This window comes from Notolepis coatsorum (genome assembly GCF_963971535.1).
Source record: "Notolepis coatsorum genome assembly, chromosome: 8".
Lineage (NCBI taxonomy): Eukaryota > Metazoa > Chordata > Actinopteri > Aulopiformes > Paralepididae > Notolepis > Notolepis coatsorum.
The window spans coordinates 71,899,190-71,926,560 of NC_140172.1; the positions used below are offsets into that span (position 1 = coordinate 71,899,190).

The 27,371-nt window shown below is 43.1% G+C and overlaps 1 protein-coding gene across 1 annotated transcript in view; it reads left to right on the plus strand.

Annotated features, from left to right (window-relative positions):
* vangl1 (VANGL planar cell polarity protein 1) overlaps window positions 1-27,371 on the plus strand; it is a gene marked incomplete at both ends in the record, with an annotated part of 163,359 nt that overhangs the window by 79,518 nt on the left and 56,470 nt on the right. Inside the window, 4 exons of the mRNA XM_084319592.1 lie at window positions 3,119-3,547; window positions 5,566-5,741; window positions 16,355-16,488; window positions 25,526-25,561. Coding sequence (XP_084175718.1) covers window positions 3,119-3,547; window positions 5,566-5,741; window positions 16,355-16,488; window positions 25,526-25,561 — 775 coding nt within the window. The remainder of the gene's footprint in view (window positions 1-3,118; window positions 3,548-5,565; window positions 5,742-16,354; window positions 16,489-25,525; window positions 25,562-27,371) is intronic.

Genomic DNA, 27,371 nt, shown 5'->3' on the forward strand with positions numbered 1-27,371 from the left:
ATAGATTGGACTGGGTGGTTCAGGTGGTTCAGTAATAGATTGGACTGGGTGGTTCAGGTGGTTCAGTAATAGATTGGACTGGGTGGTTCAGTAATAGATTGGACTGGGTGGTTCAGGTGGTTCAGTAATAGATTGGACTGGGTGGTTCAGGTGGTTCAGTAATAGATTGGACTGGGTGGTTCGTGGTGGTTCAGTAATAGATTGGACTGGGTGGTTCAGGTGGTTCAGTAATAGATTGGACTGGGTGGTTCAGGTGGTTCAGTAATAGATTGGACTGGGTGGTTCAGTAATAGATTGGACTGGGTGGTTCAGGTGGTTCAGTAATAGATTGGACTGGGTGGTTCGTGGTGGTTCAGTAATAGATTGGACTGGGTGGTTCGTGGTGGTTCAGTAATAGATTGGACTGGGTGGTTCAGTAATAGATTGGACTGGGTGGTTCGTGGTGGTTCAGTAATAGATTGGACTGGGTGGTTCAGTAATAGATTGGACTGGGTGGTTCAGTAATAGATTGGACTGGGTGGTTTGCGGTGTTTCAATAATAGATTGGACTGGGTGGTTCGTGGTGGTTCAGTAATAGATTGGACTGGGTGGTTCAGGTGGTTTGTTACAGAGCTTTGTGTGTACATACAAAGCTTGTCAATAGAGCTAGGTTTTGAGGTATTACTGGAAACATCAAATTCTCATCTTTTATTTGAACATACTAGGGCTGACCCCTATTAGTCGATTAGTCGACTAATCGGTCGAAAGGAGCCGTAGTCGACTGGCCAACCTCTTAGTCGAATATATATAAAAAAATATATATATATTAATTTTTTTAAATTTTTTTTAAATTTTTTATCATTCTTTCCAAAAGAAAAGAGGCCTAGAAGCGTGGCTAACGCTAATGGCACGCATACCAGAGGCTAACTGCCTACGAAAACAGGCACAGAGGCACTGAAAGAGGATTTCACCCATCTAATGAACACACTAGACTAGACAAATATCAAGATGTATCCATCAGTGGACCAATTGCATGCTTTTGCAGAGGACAAGAAGCCTTCAGTTGACTCCTTCTAAGCACCCCCCACAGCCCAAATGGAATGATAAACAATAAAAAAAAAATGATATTATATAGCCTATATATATATTTTCTTTTTTTAAATATTATACAATTTATTTTTTGTCGACAAATAGTTGACTAACGGCAAATTTTGGCCAATCATAGTCGACCATCCAAATCCTTAGTCGGGGACAGCCCTAGAACATACAGTAGTTCTATCTGTCTATCTACTGTATCTATCTATTGTAATGACCATGGGATGACTAGACACACCAGCCCTGGTCTGTCCTTCCTGTTAGATGTTTCTGTCCTGCGTTGTGTTTGTATCAACCCCTGTTAGTACATCCGTTAGTCATAAGAAACGACATTGCAACGTGATCTCTTTTCTTAGATCCTCATGTTTATTTTCATAAACATAGCCTTAGTGCCAGATGGAAACACTGTTCTGTATTGTTCAGTCTTAATTCTCTTCAATCCAATGGTTCTCTCTCTCTCATTGTAGCCAACCACATTTCCTGTTAGCCGAAGCTAGTGATGATGTGTCACTATTTCCCCTCCCCCACCCAGCGAGGGTGGGGAGGGATGAAAGTCTCTGATCAACGCGTCCGCTCTTCTGTGCTTCGTATCTCAGTCTAAACTTACCCGGAAGAAACTCACATCATAACGTCTTCTCCCTAGCAACGGGGGCCCGCCCCCTTTCCTCGTTACTATGTGACGCGCTGCCATGGCAACTGATCTTCACCTTTAGCATGGTTCTATCGATGTCAAACTCTCCATAGTTCTCTCTGACCAATCCTGCCTGCTCTCAGTCCTTATCAGTGTTTATGTGTTAACAAGCTGCCGAACGACCTCGGAGCCACACACCCTGCTTGCTACCGTGGAGACACAGAACTGGCTGCCGGCTCCTTTTTAGATCTATAGATCTGTCTGAGTAAATGCTGTCACCCACCGATATATATACATTATGTACACATTGAAAAACATAGAACTTTCTTCATTCCTGACAGAGACTCTGTTATGTGTCATCATCCAACACATTGTTTTTTACAAGGGAACACCACCACTGTATGTATTCTTTGCCTTTTTCATACGGACAGCATCACCGATTTGAGTCTTAGTTCTTTTGTCTCTGTCTTTGGGAGAGAGTTGTCCCATGTGTTCACAAACAGTGATCCCAGTCCAGTCATAGTAATGTATGTTAATCCTTAAATTTCCAGGCATGAATATGTGGAACTATGAAGCAAGGTGTTGTTGAGAGCATACTGTACATTGTAAGCAAATTTTCCTATGGTAAATAAAGGTTTCTGTAAAGTAAAAGGTACATTTTTTTAACTGTGATAGATAGATCAATAGATTGATAGATAGATAGATAGATAGATAGATAGATAGATAGATAGATAGATAGATAGATAGATAGATAGATAGATAGATAGATAGATAGATAGATAGATAGATAGATAGATAGATAGATAGTAGGGTTGAGCCTGAACATTTGAACCTTCGTTCGTTATGTTGGCATTCGAATTCTAAATCAACATTCGAATTTTTAATAAAACTTAATTTTTTATTATTATTATTTTTTTATATATCTTTTTTTATGTGTCTATTCATTCTGTTTAAACCAATGGGGTTTTTCTTCACAGTTGCAGATAAAGATTAGGCTACACTAATATTATAGTATTAAAAAAAACTGATGAGTTATATTCATTAGGAAAGTTGATTTAATAAAAAAAAAGAAACTCATTTAATCAGGTTAATCACTTTATTCAAATTGAGGATTTAGTTTGAGGATATTTATTAAAAATAAAAATAGATAGATAGATAGATAGATAGATAGATAGATAGATAGATAGATGGATAGATAGATAGATAGATAGATAGATAGATAGATAGATAGATAGATAGATAGACAGACAGACAGACAGACAGACAGACAGACAGACAGACAGACAGACAGACAGACAGACAGACAGACAGACAGACAGACAGACAGACAGACAGACAGACAGACAGACAGACAGACAGACAGACAGACAACGTAGACAGACCATGAGACTTCTCTTCCTCTCCTCCCATCAGGATGATAACTGGGGTGAGACCACCACGGCGGTCACAGGCACCTCGGAGCTGAGTCTGTCCCAGGAGGAGGTGGTGGGTCTGGGGAAGAGTTCAGAGGATCGGGGCCAGAGATGTCGGCGCTACGCTCCCCTGGTTCTGGGTCTGTTCGTGGGCCTGCTGGTGCTGACCACTCCCCTGTCCTTCCTGGTGCTTCCGGCCGTGCTGTGGCCAGACCGGCTCCAGGCCTGCGGCGCCGCCTGCGAGGGCCTCTTCCTCTCTGTCTCCTTCAAGCTCCTCATCCTCCTGCTGGCCGTCTGGGCCTTGTTCCTACGCCCACCTCGTGCCAGCCTGCCCAGGGTGTGTGTGTACCGTGCCTTCCTGGCAACGCTCACCCTGCTGCTCACCATGTCCTATTGGCTCTTCTACGGGGTCCGCATCCTGGACGCACAGGTAGGTTCTGGGGATGTGTGGAAAAATGCATTATATGCGTGGTCCAACCTACATGCGTGGTCCAACCTGCATGCGTGGTCCAACCTACATGCGTGGTCCAACCTACATGCGTGATCCAACCTACATGTGTGGTCCAACCTACATGCGTGGTCCAACCTACATGCGTGGTCCAACCTACATGCGTGGTCTGATTGATTGATTGATTGATTGAAAATTGTATTAACAGATTGCAGAATGGGTACAATACAGTACAGCTCAATACACACAATTGTTAAGGGGATGCAGACCAGAGAAAGACTTTCATCTTGTTTACATCAGGGTCCCCCATTTTCCAACCTACATGCATGGTCCAACCTACATCCGTGGTCCAACCTACATGCGTGGTCCAACCTACATGTGTGGTCCAACCATTGCGATATAAAAAGGGTTGTGTAATTAGGGCTGTCGCGGTATGACATTTTCTCACCGCAGTTGTGTGTGTGGCTAATCACTGCGGGATGCAATGGTACCGCACTTCTATTAAAAAATATATATATATTCTTTCTTTTTTTTCTTTTTTTTTTCTATACCTGTATATATATATTTTTTTTATTATTAACACATTCCCTGCCACGCAATTTGAGCATCTTATACCACTCTCTGCCACCACTTTAAGTCTATGGAGATGTTCACCTTCTTTGCAGGGTTATATGTATTGCTAAATTGACATTACTATGGCCCATTCAACATCGATTATCTATCGTTCAGGATGTGGGAACGTTATACTTTTTCATTCATACATTCATACGAAAATACCGTCTAGAATATAAATATGTTTTTATCGTTTTCTGCAGTAATTCCTAGAACGTGAGATATAGGCATAAACGCATATATAGATTATCAACTGCCGTCGTTTATAATTCCGTGATCGTCAGTAAATGCTTTATGTAGTATGGGTGATATATTGATCAGAGCGGTTTGCATTGATAATAATAAACAAACAGGCTGAAAGTAACGTCAGCGTCCTCTTACCGTTTGCCGATGAGACTGGAGGAGAAAGATCCCACTTATTTGACGGCGATCTCCTAAATCCATTTCCGGTTTGTATCATCATAATAAACGCCCAAATCGTATCGATTATTACGTTATGGCAGTGATCGCTACACGCGTACGTGTGTCTACAGTCACGCAACAATATGCGAGTGCCGAACGCATTTGTCAGATGCAGTGTTGAAACTTGGGTGCTGCAGTGTTGAGTGCATAGTAGTAGTAGTAGACATTAGTATAGTAGGTAGTAATATAGACAAGGACGAGTATTTAGTGGAAAAGTGCATGATAGTAGAAGACTATTGATTGAAGAAGTGTGTTTTTAGTCGACGACGAAAGATTGGTTGTGTTTCAGCTGTCCTAACTGTGGTGGGAGGTTCTTTCCACAATTGTGGAGCAAGGACAGATAATAACAAGCTTCTCTTTGATGACCCTCCCGGAGCTCACAGGAGGAATCTGCAGGTTCTGGTTGTTGCAGCGATGTGAGCGGAGAAGTTAAGCCGGTAGTCAAGGACAACACCAAGGTTCTTGGCGGTCGGAGACGCGGCTACATTCTCCACTGTGATGGAAAGGTCACAGGTCAGCAGGGAGGATTTGGCCGGCAGGTGCAGCAGGTCTGTTTAGCTTAGGTTCAGTTTGAGGTGGTTGGTTGTCATCCAGGTGGAGATGTCGGACAGGCAGGTTGAGATCCACTCAGAGACATGGATATCTGAGGGAGGAAAGGAGAGATGAGTGACAATGCATGAGACGTGATAATGTTACCCAGTGATGGAAAGGTTGATCATGTACTGTGTATACAGTATGTACTGTTGTGTTCTGGACAGGATGAAGACTACATGTACTGTGTATGTTGTGTCTGGACAGGATGAAGACTACATGTACAGTACTGTGTATGTTGTGTTCTGGACAGGATGAAGACTACATGTACTGTGTATGTTGTGTTCTGGACAGGATGAAGACTACATGTACTGTGTATGTTGTGTTCTGGACAGGATGAAGACTACCAGGGCATCGTCCAGTTTGCCGTGTCTCTGGTGGACTCCCTGCTGTTTGTCCACTACCTGGCCGTGGTTCTGCTGGAGCTGAGGCACATGCAGCCCTGTTACAGTATCTGTGTGATGCGCTCCACAGACGGAGAGACACGCCACTACAACATGGGCCAACTCAGGTACCAGACACGCCACTACAACATGTTCACTCAGGTACCAGACAGGGGTGTAACGGTACACAAAAACCACGGTACAGTGGGGGAAAGTTTGGCTTTCCATGTTCCACTCAGGGGTGATGTAGTGTGCAGTAACTAATTGTATTTGTAGGGCTGTCAACGAATATTCTATATTGAAATTAATAATCGACTTGTTAAAATATAAAAAAATTATAATAATTATATTATATTGTAAAAAAAACAGCCCCCGGTGGGCGGTCGTTAGTGGGTAACATACCGCTGTATTCGTTCGGTACACTACACAGCCGTTCGTTACGGTACACACTGAAACGGTACGGTACAGATACGTGTACCTTTACACCCCTAAGACACGCCACTACAACATGGGCCAACTCAGGTACCAGAGACGCCATGTTCACTCGGGTACCAGACACACCATGTTCACTCATAGCATCTCATATAAGCCTTCAACTACTGTAACTGTGTTTATAGTTATCCTGGTTGGAACACAAACCCTCTGGAAGTTTAGAGAAATACATTTATCTTGTTATAGTTTTAGTTCAATCAATTAAGCTTTATTTATGAAGCACATTTCAAAAGGAGTGGCAACTCAATGCGGTTTACGAACACGAATAGAGGATATTAAAAGATCAGTGGTAATACTTACAATGTAAAATATTCAAGATTAAAAGTGAACCTCTGAACACGAGGCCATTTTTGTTTTTGACGACTGCATACCTTTTTTGCAAGGCTTAACTTTATACTTTATACTTATAGCACATGCATGAGTCATCATGACGCTCACCGGATGTTTCATCTTGTAACTCGAGAATGGAATCACGCAATAGGTGGACTGAGGTGACGATGGAAAGGTGGCAAATTCTACTTTCCAACAATGTATTGGTTGATCACGAAAACGCAGCCCGGAGCCGACAGACGAGAGCAAAGTGCGGTGACGGCCCGCATGCGCTAAAATGCGTAAAAACAATTAAGCATTAAATATTTTCTGTAGTTAATTAATCGAAATTAACGTGATAAAGTCCCAGCCCTATGATTTATATAAGCAAGAAACTGGTGCTGGAAGAGAGGGACAGCATCTCTAATAGATGGAATCAATGCAAAACGAGACCAATAATGTAGCAGTCCCTCGAATTAAAACACGATTCTCAAACTGATGTTGACCATTTATTTCTGTTCCTTCCATATGATCATTAACACCGTAAGAATCAAATCAAATCAAATTAAATTTATTTGTAAGGCCCGACAACACACGTTAATGTCCCCATGGGGCGGACACGTCTTCTTTAAACAAGTCAAGAAGAAACATAACAATAAGTCAAGAACAAAACAAGAACACCATAAGGTCCAACAAATTTAAAATAAATGCAAATAAATGAATGAATGCAAGCACTCCCAGACATACCCCACGCGAAGGTAAGGAAAAACTCACTAAAACCTAACAATAGGGAAAAATGCACCACAGGCAGTGTGGAGGAGAGAAACCTTAAAAGGGCCATTCAAGGGGGGATCTCCCTTCTTAGATGGCGGTGATAGTAGTGTTGCAGACGGACAGTTGGTAAGCATGCACTCATGTGTGTAGTGAAACACAGATGAGTGCATGCAATAGCAACTGAACATTTTGAAAAATTAAAGATAGAGCTGATAGCGATAGCAACTGAACATTTTGAAAGATTAAAGATAGAGCTGATAGCGAATCTATTTGAGGGGGCGGCGCAAAGAGGGTCGCGTCCTCCCCGTCTTAATCACGGGACATTCAATACTCCGGTCACCACTAAGAACTGTGGTACAGAAAGGAAGGAAAAAGGGGGGGGGGGGGGCGATTAGATCATATTCTCCGTCAATTATATACGTTAGCTACCAGAAGCTCTAAGCTAGGCTAACAAACATTAGCTTCGACACAGAGCCAAACAACGATTCAAAAAATAGGATTAACGTTACATAAAGTTCACACCATATTAACACACCTTTTTGCTTCTTCGAGGGTTGCTATTAATGACAGGAGGGCCCTTATAAATATACTTTGTCTAATATTTCACGACACCACACCTTATCCTTCAACGTAATATTCTCACTCTGGAAAAAGCCGGGAGTCATACCGGAAATAATATTTTTTTTGTATCTACTTTTTCTCCCATTTAAAATTTTTCTCCCATCCCAATTTCGTATCGTCCAATTCTACCCTCCCCTGCCTCGAACGCTGTTAGGCCATGCCTCCCACAAGCCGGCTGCAATGTGGACTAAGCCTTACATCACGTGTCCCCTCCGGTACTCGAGGAAGCAGCAGTCGCATCTTTTCACCTGCACAGCGCGATCTCTCAGCGTCGGGGGTCTGCGTTTTTGGAGGGCACGCCGCCCCCGTCGCTTCCTGATTCTGCTGCGCAGGCGCACCAACCGACCTGTAGGAGTCGCTGTCCACAACGTCCGATCCCCACCCACCAGCTTCCCACCCCCTAATACTGCCAATTGTATTAGTATGAACGACCAGCCAAGCTGATAGCAATGTGGAGAGCTGGGCTTGAACCCAGCGTCTCCCGCATTTGTGGTGAGCGCCTTGCCCACTGCACCATCTAGCCGCCCTATACCAGATATAATCGTGAGGCACAGTGCGCACACACCAAGCTTCCGCTTTTACAAAGTAAAAGTCACCACAACCAAAACGCAATGGAAGTAATAAAACACGTCGTAGATAATTACACATTGGAAATTTAAGTCCCTTTTTTAAATTACAACTAGGAAACTAAATTGGATCCTTTACAAATAAACCTCAGCCAAAATTGTGAATGAAGGCCTGTTAAGAGAAGTGTTTAAAACTTGCTTTAACCCCCTGGACCCTACTTTTCCAAATCTGAACCTTCCTGAACCTGAACTTCATAAATCGTAAATGGCTGCTTTTTTATATAGCGCTTTTATCCAAATCACGTTACAATTTGTTCCTCACATTTTACCCATTCACTCACACATTCACACACCGACGGCGGAGGCAACCGTGCAAGGTGCCAACCTGCTCATCGGGAGCAATTAGGGGTCAAGTGTCTTGCTCAAGGACACATCGACACACTGCCCGGGAGGAGCGGGAATCAAACCGGGAACCTCCGGATTGCCAGACGACTGCTCTGCCAGTGTTTCCCACAGGACTTTCAGAGACTATGGGGGGTGAACCTCCGACCCACTAGGGGGGTCCGCGGGCATGCGCCCCCGGAACTTATTTTTTTGGGTACGTTTTTTAGTTAAATGCATCAATCTGGTGCACTTTGAGAGCAAAATAAAGAGGCTAGATCTATGATGAACTTTGTGCTCAAAACACAAAATCGACTAGACTAGTGCTTCCCAATCCTCTCCTCGAAGCACCCCAGCCGTTCAATGTATTTGTTAAATTCCACCACCAGCACACCTGATTCAACTTAACTAGCCCTTTATTAGTTGAATCAAGGTGTGCTGGTGGTGGAATTTAACAAATACATGGAACGGCTGTTTGGGAACCACTGGACTAGAGCATACATTTGAGCCATCAAAGAAATGAAGCAAAAGTGGTTACCTGTGTTGAACTGGTTTATTTTTTAGAAAATAAAAATATATAGTGGATTACTATTACGACTACTACCACTGCCTATACTACTGATACATCCCTATTGGCAAACTTTATATTTTAAAAAATAGTAAAAAAATAATTATAATTTTTTTTTGTTCATTATACAACTGGCGGGCCGCCACTGTCAAGGTAATTAATGGGAAACCCTGGCTCTACCTCCCGAGCCACTGTCGCCCCTTCATGAGTTTGTTATGGAATATTCATGAGTTTGTTATGGAATATTTGTTAGTGGGCATGTTCAAAGTACCTCATATATGGTACCATATTAAAGATCACAACTAGGGCTTTCAAATGATATAAAATATTTGTATGATTATCATGATTATTATTGTGATTATTCTTCATATGTACAGCAATCTTTTCGAGTTGAAATTGAACTTCAAACAAATGCAAACAAAACCACTTTACTGACATGGGATTGAAAAAATTAGAGGGTATGGGATTTAGACAATTCTGTGGGCAATATAGAACAGATTAGAAATATAATATATTGTTCAAAAGTTATGAATGAATGAATGAAACTAAATCTAATTGTTTCAAAATAGACCCATATATATATATATATATATTTTTTTTACTATTATATTTATTTATCTGACAATTTAATGTGTGCGTTACATTTTTAAATCATATATTTCCGTTCCCCCAGCCCTACCCTTGCGATCACATCTGAATACTCCAAGCCCACGTGACTGAACTCAAACTGCAAAGAAACAGACTAAGAAATGATGTAAACTCCATGATCAAAACAGCAAAGAAAAAATTCATCAATGACAAAACCGAGGAAAACAAAAACAAACCGCGTGAACTTTGGAAATTACTCAATAACCAACTAGGCTGCAGTAAAAAACTTAAAACCAGATTCTCAAACATAAACATAAAGACGGACAACACGCTCATCACAGAAAAGCTGGATGTAGCCAATTACTTAAATAGTTTCTTCACAAACATAGCCACAACACTGGTAAACAAACTACCCTCCCACTCAGGGCATTATGGGGTAGAACACATAGTAGCTTACTACAAAAACCTAGGGGTCCACAAAGACGACTTCAAACTGGAAATGGTAACAACAGATGAGGTACTCAAAAAACTGAGCGCCCTCCAACCTAACAAGGCCACTGGCCATGACAACATCCCCTCCAAATTCCTCAGAGACTCAGCAGCCGCCATCACCCCAGTCATCACACACATAATAAACCTCTCTATAAAACAGGGACACGTCCCCAAGGACTTCAAAATAGCGAGAGTGACCCCTCTGCACAAAAAAGGCAGTAAATTAGACCCAGGCAACTACCGCCCTGTTTCTATCCTTACCTCCATCTCGAAAGTCATGGAAAAAATTGTATACGAACAGGTCGAAAAATACCTTGCGGAAAAAAATCTAATCTACGAATTCCAATCTGGCTTCAGAACATCCCACTCCACTGACACATGCCTTCTCTATTTAAACGACCACATCAAACAAGAGGTGGACGCGGGCAAATACTGCGGCATGGTCATGCTGGACCTACAAAAGGCCTTCGACACTGTCAATCACACCATTCTGATTGACAAGCTAAAAGCAATTGGTTTTGATAGTCTATCAGTGAGCTGGATGCAATCCTACCTGGAGGGGAGAGAGCAGATGGTGGAGGTAAACGGTACCCTATCCCCCCCCCTCACAGTAAACTGTGGTGTTCCACAAGGAAGCATACTAGGTCCGCTACTGTTCCTAATTTATGCAAATGACATGTCGTCAGCTTGTGACTGCAACTTGTTCCTGTTTGCGGACGACTCAGCCCTGCTGGTCTCTGACAAGAACAAATTACAGGTTGAAAAAACCCTCAGCTCAGAACTAAGCAAAATCTGCATATGGCTCGCTGATAACAAACTATCATTACACATGGGCAAAACAGAGTCCATTCTCTTCGGTTCAAATAACAAACTCAGCAAGACCGACGGCTTCTCAGTTACAGTGGGTGACAATATTGTCACAAGGAAAGAAGATATTACCTACCTGGGTTCCATCCTAGAGGCAAATCTTTCCTGTGACAAAATGGCATCCAATGTAATAAAAAAAGTCAACCAACGAACTCGTTTCTTGTACCGGATCTCCTCACTGGTAAACAAGAATACCCTGAAGACTCTAGCAGGAGCACTCATTCAAGGGTACTACGACTATGCTTGCACCTCATGGTACCAAAGCACCTCAAAGGCGCTAAAAACAAAATTACAAACATCTCAAAACAAACTGGTCAGACTACTGCTTGACCTTACTCCTAGAACCCACCTCACCCCTGCCCACTTTGACAACCTAGGATGGCTTAGAGTAGACGACAGAGTACAGCAACTTGCAATGGGCCTGGTCTACAAGATACACTACACGACCAAGGTACCCATGTACATGACTAAATACTTCCCAAAGGTCAGTGAATACCACGATCACAACACCAGAGGGAGCTCCACAAATCATGTTAAACCCAGATTCGGCTCAAACAAGGGACTAAACACGTTTCGCAATTATGCCACATCAATGTGGAACGCCCTACCCAAAGCTGTAAAGGAATGTGAATCACTACCCACTTTCAAAAACACTCTCAAAAAACACCTAAGGGAGACTGCAACTCGAAACTGGCCCCTGTAAATGTCCGAACACAACCCCCGCCAACACCCCCCCCCCCCCACTCCTACCCCCCCCCCCCCCCCCCCCCCCCCCCCCCCAACCACCTCCAATGTACAGTCCCACCCCCACCTACCCAATCCAATGTACAGTTTCTACGCCTAATGTATATACTCTTTTCTTTCTGGACTCTTTTTGTATCACAAATACAGTACTGTAATTGCAAATCTGGTATGTCATAAATGTATAGATGTAGCAGTACTGTCTATCTGTATGTCATGTATGTCATATATGTTACGATGAATTGGAAATGGGGGACCCTGGTGGAAACAAGACGAAAGTCTTTCTCTGGTCTGCATCCCCTTAACAATTGTATGTATTGAGCTGTACTGCACTGTACCCATTCTGCAATCTGTTAATAAAGTTTTCATTCATTCATTCATTCATACATTAAACCCAGCTATATTAATAACGTTGTAAGGGGTAGAAGGTTTCAGCCATGTCTCGGAGACCACAACAACATCAGGCTTGACTGTCAAAAACCAGGGATTTCTTGTCAGAGCCTCGCGAGCTGGAGTCATCCCTTTCACTGCCACACTACCAAATGGTTAACCCTTTCACTGCGACAATACAGAAGGTTAACCATTTCACTGCCACACGACAATGGGTTAACAAGTGTGATAGTAAAGGGTTAACCTTCTGTAGTGTGGTAGTGAAAGGGTTAAAGCAGAGACATTGTGCCAATCCCTAATGATAAAAAAATAAGAGCGTACGGTAGAGTACATTTTAAAGGATCAACAGCAGACATTTCATGTCGGGTGCCAGCAGAATCATAATTCTCCAGATGTAACACTGTCAGAGTGACCAAAATTGTCAAAGTGATCACTTGGAGGCGGACTGTCAGAATCATGGCACGATAGGAACGCAAAGATCAAAAACAGGGCAGTAAAAGCCCTCGACAACATAGTTAAAAGTCAAAGAGGCCAGTAGAGTGAGCTGCTGCAGGGCTGGTGGAAGCTAGCTGCTGCAGGGCTGGTGGAGGCTAGCTGCTGTAGGGCTGGTGGAGGCTAGCTTCTGCAGGGCTGGTGGAGGCTATCTGCTGTAGGGCTGGTGGAAGCTACCTGCTGTAGGGCTGGTGGAGGCTAGCTGTTGCAGGGCTGGTGGAGGCTAGCTGCTGTAGGGCTGGTGGAAGCTAGCTGCTGTAGGGCTGGTGGAGGCTAGCTGCTGTAGGGATGGTGGAAGCTAGCTGCTGTAGGGCTGGTGGAGGCTATCTGCTGTAGGGCTGGTGGAGGCTATCTGCTGCAGGGCTGGAGGAGGCTAGCTGCTGCAGGGCTGGTGGAGACTATCTGCTGTAGGGCTGGTGGAAGCTATCTGCTGCAGGGCTGGTGGAGGCTATCTGCTGCAGGGCTTGTGGAGGCTAGCTGCTGCAGGGCTGGTGGAGGCTAGCTGCTGCAGGGCTGGTGGAGACTATCTGCTGCAGGGCTGGTGGAGGCTAGCTGCTGCAGGGCTGGTGGAGACTATCTGCTGCAGGGCTGGTGGAGGCTATCTGCTGCAGGGCTGGTGGAGGCTAGCTGCTGCAGGGCTGGTGGAGACTATCTGCTGCAGGGCTGGTGGAGGCTAGCTGCTGCAGGGCTGGTGGAGACTATCTGCTGCAGGGCTGGTGGAGACTAGCTGCTGTAGGGCTGGTGGAGGCTATCTGCTGTAGGGCTGGTGGAGGCTAGCTGCTGCAGGGCTGGTGGAGGCTAGCTGCTGCAGGGCTGGTGGAGGCTAGCTGCTGTAGGGCTGGTGGAGACTAGCAAGCCTCAACTGAGGCTAGTAGGCCTCAGCCCACAAAGCAGGGCAGATGGAGGCTACAGCTTGTAGAGCAGATGGAGTAAGCCTCTGCTCACAGAGCAGATGGAAAGGCCTCAGTATGCAGATGGAGCCCACAACACCAAAACAGATTAAATAATCCACAAGCCACAGGACGTTTCTTAAGTTTCTTATTTGCTGCTGCAGTCCCGGGCTAAAAGTGAGTCTCGCTGCAGCAAGAGCTAGAGCTCTGAGTAGATCAGCTGGTATAGCAGTTAGAGCTCTGAGTAGCTCAGCTTGTACAGCAGTTAGAGCTCTGAGTAGCTCAGCTTGTATAGCAGTTAGAGCTCTGAGTAGCTCAGCTTGTATAGCAGTTAGAGCTCTGAGTAGCTCAGCTTGTACAGCAGTTAGAGCTCTGAGTAGCTCAGCTTGTATAGCAGTTAGAACTCTGAGTAGCTCAGCTTGTACAGCAGTTAGAGCTCTGAGTAGCTCAGCTTGTATAGCAGTTAGAACTCTGAGTAGCTCAGCTTGTACAGCAGTTAGAGCTCTGAGTAGCTCAGCTTGTATAGCAGTTAGAGCTCTGAGTAGCTCAGCTTGTATAGCAGTTAGAGCTCTGAGTAGCTCAGCTTGTACAGCAGTTAGATCTCTGAGTAGCTCAGCTTGTATAGCAGTTAGAGCTCTGAGTAGCTCAGCTTGTATAGCAGTTAGAGCTCTGAGTAGCTCAGCTTGTACAGCAGTTAGAGCTCTGAGTAGCTCAGCTTGTATAGCAGTTAGAACTCTGAGTAGCTCAGCTTGTACAGCAGTTAGAGCTCTGAGTAGCTCAGCTTGTATAGCAGTTAGAACTCTGAGTAGCTCAGCTTGTACAGCAGTTAGAGCTCTGAGTAGCTCAGCTTGTATAGCAGTTAGAGCTCTGAGTAGCTCAGCTTGTATAGCAGTTAGAGCTCTGAGTAGCTCAGCTTGTACAGCAGTTAGAGCTCTGAGTAGCTCAGCTTGTATAGCAGTTAGAGCTCTGAGTAGCTCAGCTTGTATAGCAGTTAGAGCTCTGAGTAGCTCAGCTTGTATAGCAGTTAGAGCTCTGAGTAGCTCAGCTTGTATAGCAGTTAGAGCTCTGAGTAGCTCAGCTTGTATAGAAATATGCATAACGTATTTTTCACCATTAGTATTCCGTTCATTTCGTATTGTATTTTGTTTACTTCCTAATGTATAGAGCTTGCTTAATTTGTATTTTCATGACACATTGCGTCCTGTGTTTTTGTCACTATCTTTTGTCATTGCATATGTTTGTAATGTCCTATTCCAATTACATTTGTCACTTATAATTGTATTCTATTGTGCTATATGTAATTTCATTTATATCCCATTTAAATGTATTAAATGGCTCTTTATTAAGTTGTACAGCCCTGGCCTATATTTGATTTCATAATTATATTATATTCTATTGTGCTTAACTTAGTTCATATTTCATTTTATATTACACCACCTCTTTATTGTGATTCTAACCTAACCCAGCACCCAAAGGAGTGAAGGAGAGGAGTTATTTTTCATTTAATATTTAATAATAATAATAATAATAATAATAATAATAATAATAATAATAATAATAATAATAATAATAATAATAATAATAATAATAATAATAATAATAATAATAACTTCATAATAATAATAATAACCTTCAGTAGGAGCTGCAGGCTCTCTCCTCCTGTTTGAAAGAGGTGTACGTGTTTCCTCTGTGAGGAGCCGGAGGATCCTGGGAGGAGAAGAAGAGGAGAGGAAGATATCAGCTGTTAGGTTGGAAGAAGTGGTGAAGAATATACCTTCACTACTTGAGGATATGTGTGCATGTTCTCACACACTCAAAGTTACGCATACACACATATGCATACTTAACACACACACACACACACACACACACACACACACACACACACACACGCACGCACGCACGCACACACACACACACACACACACACAGGTTGGTCTAGAGACAGTGACATACACACACACATACAAAGTGACACAGTAACACAATAACACAAACACACGCACGTACACGCACGCACACACACACACACCTTGAGTGGTACCGACAAGTGAAATTTTGGCCTCTGGCCCATGGACTAAGGGTGACAGATTCTCACAGTGACACAGTCAAAGCCTGGTGATCTATGTGTGTAATTGGAGACCCATGTCCGCAGGGCAGACTGACAGAGACTGTAACCGAGTTACTCATCATCATCATCATCATCATCCAGTCTTGCTGTCCATGCGGCTTCGAGGAGGAGGTGGGGTGAGGTGGGGGGTTGAGGATTTTGACCTCTAGTTGACGCCGTAGAGCAAAATAGGAGAAATTGGTCCCAGAAATTGTGGTCCCAGAAATTGTGTAACAGCAAGTAGAGGTCTTTCACTTCTATCTCCTTGGTTCTGTTATTTTGATATGTTCATTATCTCACTCCCTCTCTCTCTCTCTCTCTCTCTCTCTCTCTCTCTCTCTCTCTCTCTCTCTCTCTCTCTCTCTCTCTCTCTCTCTCTCTCTCTCTCTCTCTCTCTCTCTCTCTCTCTCTCTCTCTCTCTCTCTCTATCTATCTCTCTCTCTCTCTCTCTCTCTCTCAGTATTCAGAGGGCAGCTCTGTCCATTCTGGAGTTCTACTACAGAGACTTCCCTCTCCATAACCCCGCCCTGCTCTCCGCCTCCAAGCACCGGGCCGCCAAGCACCTGGCAGGCCTGAAGGTGTACAGCGTAGACGGTTAGTTACCCACTCTCCCATCCATCATCTATGGTATTGTTTGATTCATTGCCTACTATATGGTCTGATTCATTACTGTGTGGTCCCATACATTATCTATGGTATTGTTTGATTCATTGCCTACTATATGGTCTGATTCATTACTGTGTGGTCCCATACATTATCTATGGTATTGTTTGATTCATTGCCTACTATATGGTCTGATTCATTACTGTGTGGTCCCATACATTATCTATGGTATTGTTTGATTCATTGCCTACTATATGGTCTGATTCATTACTGTGTGGTCCCATACATTATCTTTGGTATCTTATTGCTACAGTGTGGTCACACACCTGGCTGGACTGAAGGTCAGTTACAGTCAGTAAATTACAGTAGATAGTTATATTAATTAATTAAATGGGCAAAATTAGCATTTTTTTATGTGAGAAAAACAATTAATAATTCATGTATACAAGACCATTTGTCGCCAAATGCCAAAGTACTACAATTTCTATTGTACACTACAGGCCCAGTCTCGAGCGAGAACAACATAATGAAACAAAAACAGTAAAAATAACAACAATACACTATTGGAGTACCTGACTTGTTTTTCTATGCCTGGTTGTGTCCTGTGCCCCCCCCTGTGTAGTATACTTTAGTATACTAAAGTTATGTTAAGCACGATCGGCCCAGTACCGGTACAACATATATGTCACGTCACAAATAGATCAATACAGTCCGTATTAACTCATTGGGTGCCAAAACGAGTATACTCGTTTTTGGATCCTTTGATATTTTTCCTTTGATCCCCGTTCTAAACACTTGCTCGGAGCTGCCTGAGTCTCCCTGGCACAGCTGCCTATGTTGGAATTGCAATGACGATCGAATCCCACCAGGTGGCAGTATCGCTTACCTTTTGAACTGGGGATATCAGTTGTCTTCCAGTACTGAGTTACCTCCGGCTGCTTCCGCCTCGGAGTGGATCAGGACATAACAATCGGTCGGAGATTTGGTGCCTCAGACGTATTCTTTCCCGTATGATAGCCATGCCCAATATACACGAGAGATCGCCATGGGACGACTGGGATTTATTGATTTTGGAGTACCTTCTGACTGAGGTAAGGTCTATCTTAGGTATCCTGCTGGTATTTTTTTAACCTAAAACATGCTTTTGTACCGATCACAGTGTCATATTTTACCGGACCTAAAACATGCTTTTGGTAACGATCGCAGTTTCGAGGTCAAACGATTATTTTGGAAAGGGGCGATGTTTAGCATGGAATAGCGCACAAACTAAAGTATGTAGAAATGAACTGGTTAGTCAGTGTTGGACTATGAACAATGCCTGTCAAATGAGCCATACTATTGTCTCCATAGCTATAATACAGAACACACAATGGGTCCGCAAACATCAGTAAAATGGTCAATAACGCCAGCGCCATTGAGTAGAGATGGGAAAACAGCGTGGCGGTCAATGAGTTAAGTGATGTTGCGTTTCTTTTTCAAATGTAGCCAAGAGTAAAGACCCTAACCCTATCAAAACAACAGTTAAAGTGTATATTTTCAGTTTGTTTACCAATTATTTTAACCTCCTAACACATTGAGTGCCACGCCCCTTCCGGGAAGTGCATCTGGCCTTGCCGTCCATTAACCCCATGTAATCGCTCACCTTGTTTGTAGAGCTAAACCTATATTTTATATTATAGCTATGGGTCTAATAACGCTGTCGATTGTCAGTGAGCTGCTTCCAGTCAACGTGCAAAAAACTGATTATTTCTTCATCCGTACATTTCCGTTTTATACCGTTTTGAATATGAATATAGTTTGGGTGCTAATGAGTAATTCCGGGAAAAAGACACCATAATAGCGTTTTTGTGTAATTCACTTATCACGTTGTAATTTTTCGCCTGATTATCGAATCTTGCTGAAATCAACGCTAGATTATCGTTATTATGTCTCCTCGTGCATACATGAAATGGGCCCTGGAGCGCGGCGCTCCCCCCCTCCCCTCCTGCACCCAACGGTAAACAGCCACACACAGCACACACAGATAGCTTCAATCGCGGGAGAAAGAAATATCAGATCAACGCAAGATTGGATATAATTTATAGAGTCCTTACCTGGTCTCTGATGTAATGCAAAAAAAAGAATCCAATTATCTGATCGCCATTCCAGTTATCCACAGCGATCCTGTCTCCGACGTTATTGGGTATTGCACATGAACGGGCGGGCGGGGTCAGTTGTCCAAGCCATCCCTACAAGCGCGTGTTTTGCCGGAGTGTTTAGGACCCGCCCCCACGCTGCAGCTTGGTAGAGAAAAGAAACTACACCGTTTCTAATGGAGTGCAATAGCGGCCGAAGGTTTTAGAGGGCGGTATAAGACCGTCTGCCAGCTCAGACACATTCAGAACAGTATGCACAAGGTGCCCCGCTGAATTATGAATGGCAATAACAAATAAAAGAAATACCGTGAGAAAAACGTAGTTCTACGTAGTTTGACGGTGAATAACACCATGCTAAAATTTACCAGACATGAAAAATCCTTCTTGAGATAATGTGTACAAAAAAATCTAAGCAAATGAATAAAGCACAGATTATTTACAGGGGTTTTTGTAGATAAGGTACTGGCAGAGTTCAATCTGGATTTAGTACCACCAGGCGCCCCTGACAGGGCAGCAAAAACCGTGAAGGAAATCTACTGTAAGTACAGTTACTTTTTTATAATAAAGATTGCTCGCCATTTTTCATCAGATTGCAATGTGTTTTTTTGCTAGATGTTCACAGAAAGGTAGAGAAACTGTTCTATTTTATGGCAATAATGTTCAGGTTTGTTCCACCTGTGAGATATGATCCCGAAAATAAAGAGAGAAAAAAAAGCTTCATGCTAGAAGTCAGATGATTGATAGGGGCTGGGAAGTGTCGTTTTTTGACATTCGAAAGCCCATCAAAAGCCCTGGGTCTCTTCTCTCAAAAGTCTACACTCAAGTTAGGTTGCGCCATCTATGGACCTGAGGTCCATAGATGTCCCTAGATACCAAGAACATGGTATTTACTTGGGTGTACTTTTAGGTAGGGCTGGGCAATAAAATGACAGCGATAATTATCGCAATATATTTTAATAATCGATATCGATTGATAATAAAAAAAATATCAATACATTTTTTTTTCTTTTTGACCTGCAACAGGGCAGTTTTAAAACCAGTGGACAGACTTGTCTTTCTTGCCTGCAACTTAAAGTAATGGCTTGGCTTGTCCAAATGACAATACTGACCAAATTGAGATACATTTTTCTCTTGTCCATTTATTTTGTTTGCTTTCTAATTTAAAATACAGTTTGAAACAGTCTGTACACAGTAGGCTATGTGTGCTAGCAGAGCTAGTCTCCAGTCGCGAGTCACGGTGCACATGTACGGTGGTTTGTCCACCAAAAAAGCGCCAAAAGATAGAAAAGAAACTAGCAGAGCCAGAACTATTCAACTCCCTTGGAGCCACAGCCAGCAGAGAAGCCTGTTTACTTTAGCTTTCAAACCAGCTGCATCCTGATAACTGGAGTGTGAGGGGCTGTAACACTAAAGATTGCGACAACGACAAAGAATTGCTGCAAAATAAACATACATCTGTTGTTTAAGAAAAAAAAATAAAAATGTAATACTTATAATAATTATTATCAAGTCTCCCAGTCACACAAGTCTCCCAGTCACACACATCTCCCAGTCACACAAGTCACACATGTCTCCCAGTCACACAAGTCTCCAAGTCACACAAGTCTCCCAGTCACACAAGTCTCCAAGTCACACAAGTCTCCAAGTCACACAAGTCTCCAAGTCTCCCAGACACACAAGTCTCCCAGACACACAAGTCTCCCAGTCACACAAATCTCCCAGTCACACAAATCTCCCAGTCACACAAGTCTCCAAGTCACTTGTGTGACTGGGAGACTTGTGTGACTTGTGTGACTGGGAGACTCATGTGACTTGAACACTTGTGTGACATGGGAGATTTGTGTGACTGGGAGACTTGTGTGACTTGGAGACTTGTGTGACTGGGAGACTCGTGTGACTTGGAGACTTGTGTGACTGGGAGCCTTGTGTGACTGGGAGACTCGTGTGACTTGGAGACTTGTGTGACTGGGAGACTTGTGACTGGGAGACTTGTGTGACTTGGAGACTTGTGTGACTGGGAGACTCGTGTGACTGGGAGAATCATGTGACTTGTGTGACTTGGAGACTTGTGTGACTGGGAGACTTGTGTGACTGGGAGACTTGTGTGACTTGGAGACTTGTGTGACTGGGAGACTTGTGTGACTTGGAGACTTGTGTGACTGGGAGACTTGTGTTACTGGGAGACTTGTGTGACTTGGAGACTTGTGTGACGGAGACTCGTGTGACTGGGAGACTTGTGTGACTGGGAGACTCGTGTGACTTGGAGACTTGTGTGACTGGGAGACTCGTGTGACTTGTGCGACTTGGAGACTTGTGTGACTGGGAGACTTGTGTGACTGGGAGACTTGTGTGACTGGGAGACTTGTGTGACTTGGAGACTTGTGTGACTGGGAGACTCGTGTGACTGGGAGAATCATGTGACTTGTGTGACTTGGAGACTTGTGTGACTGGGAGACTTGTGTGACTGGGAGACTTGTGTGACTTGTAGACTTGTGTGACTGGGAGACTTGTGTGACTTGGAGACTTGTGTGACTAGGAGACTTGTGTTACTAGGAGACTTGTGTGACTTGGAGACTTGTGTGACGGAGACTCGTGTGACTGGGAGACTTGTGTGACTGGGAGACTCGTGTGACTTGGAGACTTGTGTGACTGGGAGACTCGTGTGACTTGTGCGACCTGGAGACTTGTGTGACTGGGAGACTTGTGTGACTGGGAGACTTGTGTGACTTGGAGACTTGTGTGACTGGGAGACTCGTGTGACTTGTGTGACTGGGAGATGTGTGTGACTGGGAGACTTGTGTGACTGGGAGACTCATGTGACTTGGAGACTTGTGTGACTGGGAGACTTGTGTGACTGGGAGACTTGTGTGACTTGGAGACTTGTGTGATTGGGAGACTTGTGTGACTGGGAGACTTGTGTGACTGGGAGACTTGTGTGTCTGGGAGACTTGTGTGACTGGGAGACTCGTGTGACTTGTGTGACTGGGAGACTTGTGTGACTGGGAGACTCATGTGACTTGTGTGACTGGGAGACTCATGTGACTTGGAGACTTGTGTGATGGAGACTCGTGTGACTGGGAGACTTGTGTGACTGGGAGACTTGTGTGACTTGGAGACTTGTGTGACTGGGAGACTCGTGTGACTTGTGCAACTTGGAGATTTGTGTGACTGGGAGACTTGTATGACTGGGAGACTTGTGTGACTTGGAGACTTGTGTGACTGGGAGACTTGTGTGACTTGGAGACTTGTGTGACTGGGAGACTCGTGTGACTTGTGTGACTGGGAGACTTGTGTGACTGGGAGACTTGTGTGACTGGGAGACTCATGTGACTTGTGTGACTGGGAGACTTGTGTGACTGGGAGACTTGTGTGAATTGGAGACTTGTGTGACTGGGAGACTCGTGTGACTTGTGTGACTTGGAGACTTGTGTGACTGGGAGACTCGTGTGACTTGGAGACTTGTGTGACTGGGAGACTTGTGTGACTGGGAGACTTGTGTGACTTGGAGACTTGTGTGACTGGGAGACTCGTGTGACTTGTGTGACTTGGAGATTTGTGTGACTGGGAGACTTGTGTGACTTGGAGACTTGTGTGACTGGGAGACTTGTGTTACTGGGAGACTTGTGTGACTTGGAGACTTGTGTGACTTGTGTGACAGAGACTTGTGTGACTGGGAGACTTGTGTGACTGGCAGACTTGTGTGACTTGGAGACTTGTGTGACTGGGAGACTCGTGTGACTTGTGCAACTTGGAGACTTGTGTGACTGGGAGACTTGTATGACTGGGAGACTTGTGTGACTTGGAGACTTGTGTGACTGGGAGACTTGTGTGACTTGGAGACTTGTGTGACTGGGAGACTTGTGTGACTTGTGTGACTGGGAGACTTGTGTGACTGGGAGACTTGTGTGACTTGGAGACTTGTGTGACCTGGAGACTTGTGTGACTGGGAGACTTGTGTGTCTGGGAGACTTGTGTGACTGGGAGACTCGTGTGACTTGTGTGACTGGGAGACTTGTGTGACTTGTGTGACTGGGAGACTCGTGTGACTTGTGTGACTGGGAGACGTGGTAAATACACAGGTCACAACATGTTTACAGGAACGTTTGGGAGTTGTTTTTTTATTGTATTTGGAGTATATTTCCTGACTGTAGTGAACTAGGCTAGATGTCTGCCCCACTTCCAGTGATGAAGCTAAGCTAGGCTAACGGTCCAGGCGTTCCCTAAGCCCAATGCATGCAGAGAGACGAAAAAGGTATGTATCTTCTTGTCTAACTCCAGGGAAGATGTTAAATAAGCTAATTTCCCACAATGTTGGAGTTTTCCTTTAACTAAGAGCAGGATTTAGGAGCGCTAAAGAGCAGTCGTATGTCGACAGACTGGTGTGCGCCGTGTTCTTAACTCATTGACTGCCATGCTGTTTTTCCATCTGTACTCCCTGGTGCCAGCGTTTTTGACAATTTTCACGATGTTTGCAGACCCATCGTATATTCTATATTATAGCTATGGAGACAATAGTATATGGCTAATTTGAAAGGCAATATTTATACTCCAAAAGGGAACAAACCGTTTATTTCTACATACCTTCGTTCCTGCACAATCCCAGGCTAAAACCCGTCCCGTTTCAAAATAATCCAGTCTTGTTTCCTGGAACGCATGATATTACGTGTTTTCTGTGCAGCATGCGCATTTCGTGCGGATTGCTCGCCTGACACCTATATTATTTCCAGGTCAAAGGTAAACATGACCATAGTAGAATGGTTCTATTCACAAAGCCACCATGGGGGGGGGGGGGGGGGGGGGGGTGGTCCCTCGCGGACTCGTTTTCTGACACTGGGATCATTACAAAGGCATGTTTTATGATGGGGTTCGGTAAAATAGACCACCTTTGTTGTCAGCAGGTCCACCAAAACCCTGTCCACTCTTGCTCCGAAGTGTCTGAGTCAGAACAGGAACAATAAATAACGTTAGTTGGCTCTGGCAGCGCCCAACAGATAACGTTAACGTTACATCCAAACAGCCTGTTTGAAAATACTAGAATCCAACATAGTCTGGTGAAAACGCATCTTATGTTATGGATTGATCGTCACCTCTTCATAATAATCTCCAATAGTTCGCTCTAGGCGATCGATATTGCCGAACGTTATAGTTGGCTCTAGTCTGGGGTGCTCTCAACTCTGTTGTCGGCGACAGATAATGTTACATGCTCGGTCGGTTTGACTATAGTATTTTTATGATTTACCAGAAGTGCTGAGTCCAATGTAGTCAGGTGAAAACGCACCTTATCATCCATAAGTGTGATCGTTTTGTCCTCTTCATAATAATATCCAATAGTTTGCTCGCCATTGCATAGGCAGTTCCCAGGCTAGTGGCTACTACTTTGGCCAACAGTGAGTGAGCAACCCCCCCCCCCCCCCCTTCCCACAGTAAACTAGCCCAGTTCAAAAGGTAGGCGATACTGCCACCTATTGGGATTCGATCATCAATTAAATTCCAATTCATTCAGAGGTACCAGGATCACACAACAAGGTCAGGCTGACTGTTTAGTATACATTTAAAAAATAAATTTATCGAGTATACTCGTTTTTGGCATTCAATGAGTTAAGGGCTTTATTTGGGAGGAATCATGGTGATTTCGTTCATGTCAACTCTACAGGCCTCCTTGGAATTAATTAATCATAATGTAATTATAATCATAAAAAAGTTTTTTTTCCATTTACAGTCATGCCTCAAGAGGCATTGTGATGTCGGAAAATAAGTAAAAACACTACACCAACACTGCAAATGACAGTGGATAAATAAATAAGAACTAAAGCTAATCACGTGGATATATCTATAGTGGAATAGACTGTATTAATATTCCATATTTATACCATCTTGTTGTGCGCTCCTGGCCACCTGCCGCAGCGTGCACACACACACACAATAAAAAAGTCATTAGAATAATATAAGCCTACTGTTCATTCATTACGCATGTAGACTATACAGTACGCGTGCGCACGTGTGTGTGTGAGTGTGCGCACGCTGCAGCAGGTGGCCAGGAGCGTGCAACACGATGGTATAAATATGGAATATTAATACAGTCTATTCCACTATAGGTTTATAGTGTGCTGTGTGATGACAATATATTTGAATCTAATCTAATTTTGATCCGTTGCAAAGCGCTTCCTCGCTACCTGTTGAATACAGGGCAATGCCGGCCCTCTTTTTCCGCATGGCCCTCTCATTATAATGAGCTGGACGGGTGTGTCTGTATGCAAATGAAGTAAATGGGAATGCGCATTCAAGTTTGTGAATGAGTGACGTACAGTATCTCATTCTGGGCATCGCAGCTGTGATCATTTTGGCGAGTTAAGACAACCTCTCCATGCGTTGGTGAATCAGGGGGTAATAGTCGTTGACATACTCTTACGACCTTCCAATGAGGTTGTCGTAAGAGAAATCTTATGACAATGTTGGGGAATGAGGTCCATTGAATCTGTTATTTCCATGTTGCCTTGGTAACAACTAATGGGGATCCAAATAATCAATAAACAATAAACGTTTACACATTAATAACTATCATACTAAACATGTGCTTTGAATTAGTACATGAAACCACATAAGAAGTACCAAAAGTACATTGCTAGTATACTCTCAGAAAAGTACATATGGTAAGAAATATACTTTCAGTGTGGAAAAATATACACCTTTTTTACTTGGACCATTACTGTACATTCATTCTTCCCTCATTCTGTAGCACTTGCTACAGTGCTAACCTGCGCTTGGAGATTTAACCTGTGTTTGGGTCGTCTTTGCTTTATGTTGCTCCTTCCATTTTGTTGTGAAATCCCCTCTCTCTCTCTCTCTCTCTCTCTCTCTCCCTCCATCTCCTCCTCTCCTGCATTCATAAGCAGCCTTTAAAAATAAACTGCAAACATACCTTTTCGACAGTAAGTACCCGTGAATGTCTTTTGCTTCGCTCGGCACAGCACTTTAGTGCAGGAAACCACCAATGTTATGCCTCACTTCACTGCCAGCTCAGCCCTGCCAACCTTACTTCATCCAGGATGAAGGTCCCAGTGTGTACCTGCACTCTCAGCACTCAAATACACATGTACACACATACTGTAGACTAATACACACATTAATATATAAATATACAGATATGATACGTGATACACACACACACTCCCGCCTGTACCCCACCCTACTACCTTAAACTCTGATGTAAGGACTGCATTCACAGCATCATCTGTTGGTTTCTGTATAAATAGCATTATTATCTCCATCTACAGCTATTATCAACCCTGATTTCTAAATGTGCAAAATCATGCTAGTGTCTATAATCTAAATAATGCTAGTGCCTATAATGTAATCATGCTAGTGTCTAAAATCGAAATCATGCTAGTGTCTATAATCTAAATCATACTAGTGTATATAATGTAAATCATACTAGTGTATATAATGTAAATCATGCTAGTGTCTATAATGTAAACCATTCTAATGTCTATAATGTAAATCATGCGAATGTCTATAATGTAAATCACGCTAGTGTCTATAATTGACTGTAAATCATGCTAGTATATATAATGTAAGTCATGCTAGTATCTATAATCTACTGTACATCATGCTAGTGTCCATAATGTAAATCATGCTAGTGTCTATAATCTACTGTAAATCATGCTAATGTCTATAATATACTGTAAATCATGCTAGTGTCTATACTGCAAATCATGCTGTCTATAATCTAAATCATGTCTATAATCTAAAGCATGTTAGCATCTATAATGTAAATCATGCTAGTGTATATAATGTAAATCATGCTAGTGTCTATAATGTAAATCATGCTAGTGTCTATAATGTACTGTAAATCATTCTAGTGTCTATACTTTACTGTAAATCATGCTAGTGTATATAATCTACTATAAATCATGCTAGTGGCTATAATCCAAATAATGTTGGTGTCTATAATGCAAATCATGCTAGTGTCTATAATCTAAATCATGCTACTGTCTATAATTTAAATCATGCTAGTGTCTATAATCTTCTCTAAATCATAATAGTGTCTATAATCTAACTCATAATAGTGTCTATAATCTAAATCATACTAGTGTCTATAATCTAAATCATGCTAGTGCTTATAATCTAAATCCTGTTAGTGTATATAATCTAGACCATGCTAGTGTCTATAATCTACTGTAAATCATGTTAACCTCTTTCAGGTGGGCAGAAAGTGGCAGTTATTTTTACTTGAACTTGAGGACTATCTTTTTTTTGCAGAGCTTAGCTTTATACTTTATACTTATAGTACATGCATGAGCCTGGTCTCTTTTGAAAGATAACATTCCGAAGTTACTAATGCAAAAAGGATAATCACTTTTATTGCTAATGAAATAGAGTAACAGAGGTTTGAATTTGAGTTGAACTTGAATTTGTGTACTCACATTTCTCTTTAGTGGTTGTCAGATTCCAGATTCCATTATTCCAGCATAGAGGTATGAGCTAAAAAACTATTTTATACATTTTATAAAAATCCGTTCAGAAATTAGTGCTTGAGAAAGGTTTTAGTAAACCATGTCCCAAAAAAGAAAAGTCCTCCGTGGCCATCCACCTCCGTGCGTTCTGAAGTTTGAGTCACAACTTATTATCGCTCGTCAACTTTCACCTACTTCCTATATTTGCACTCCCCCACGTGGGATATCGTTGGAAGCGGACACTCGTTGTCTACAACGCTGTACAATCATAAAATAAAAGTTTTAA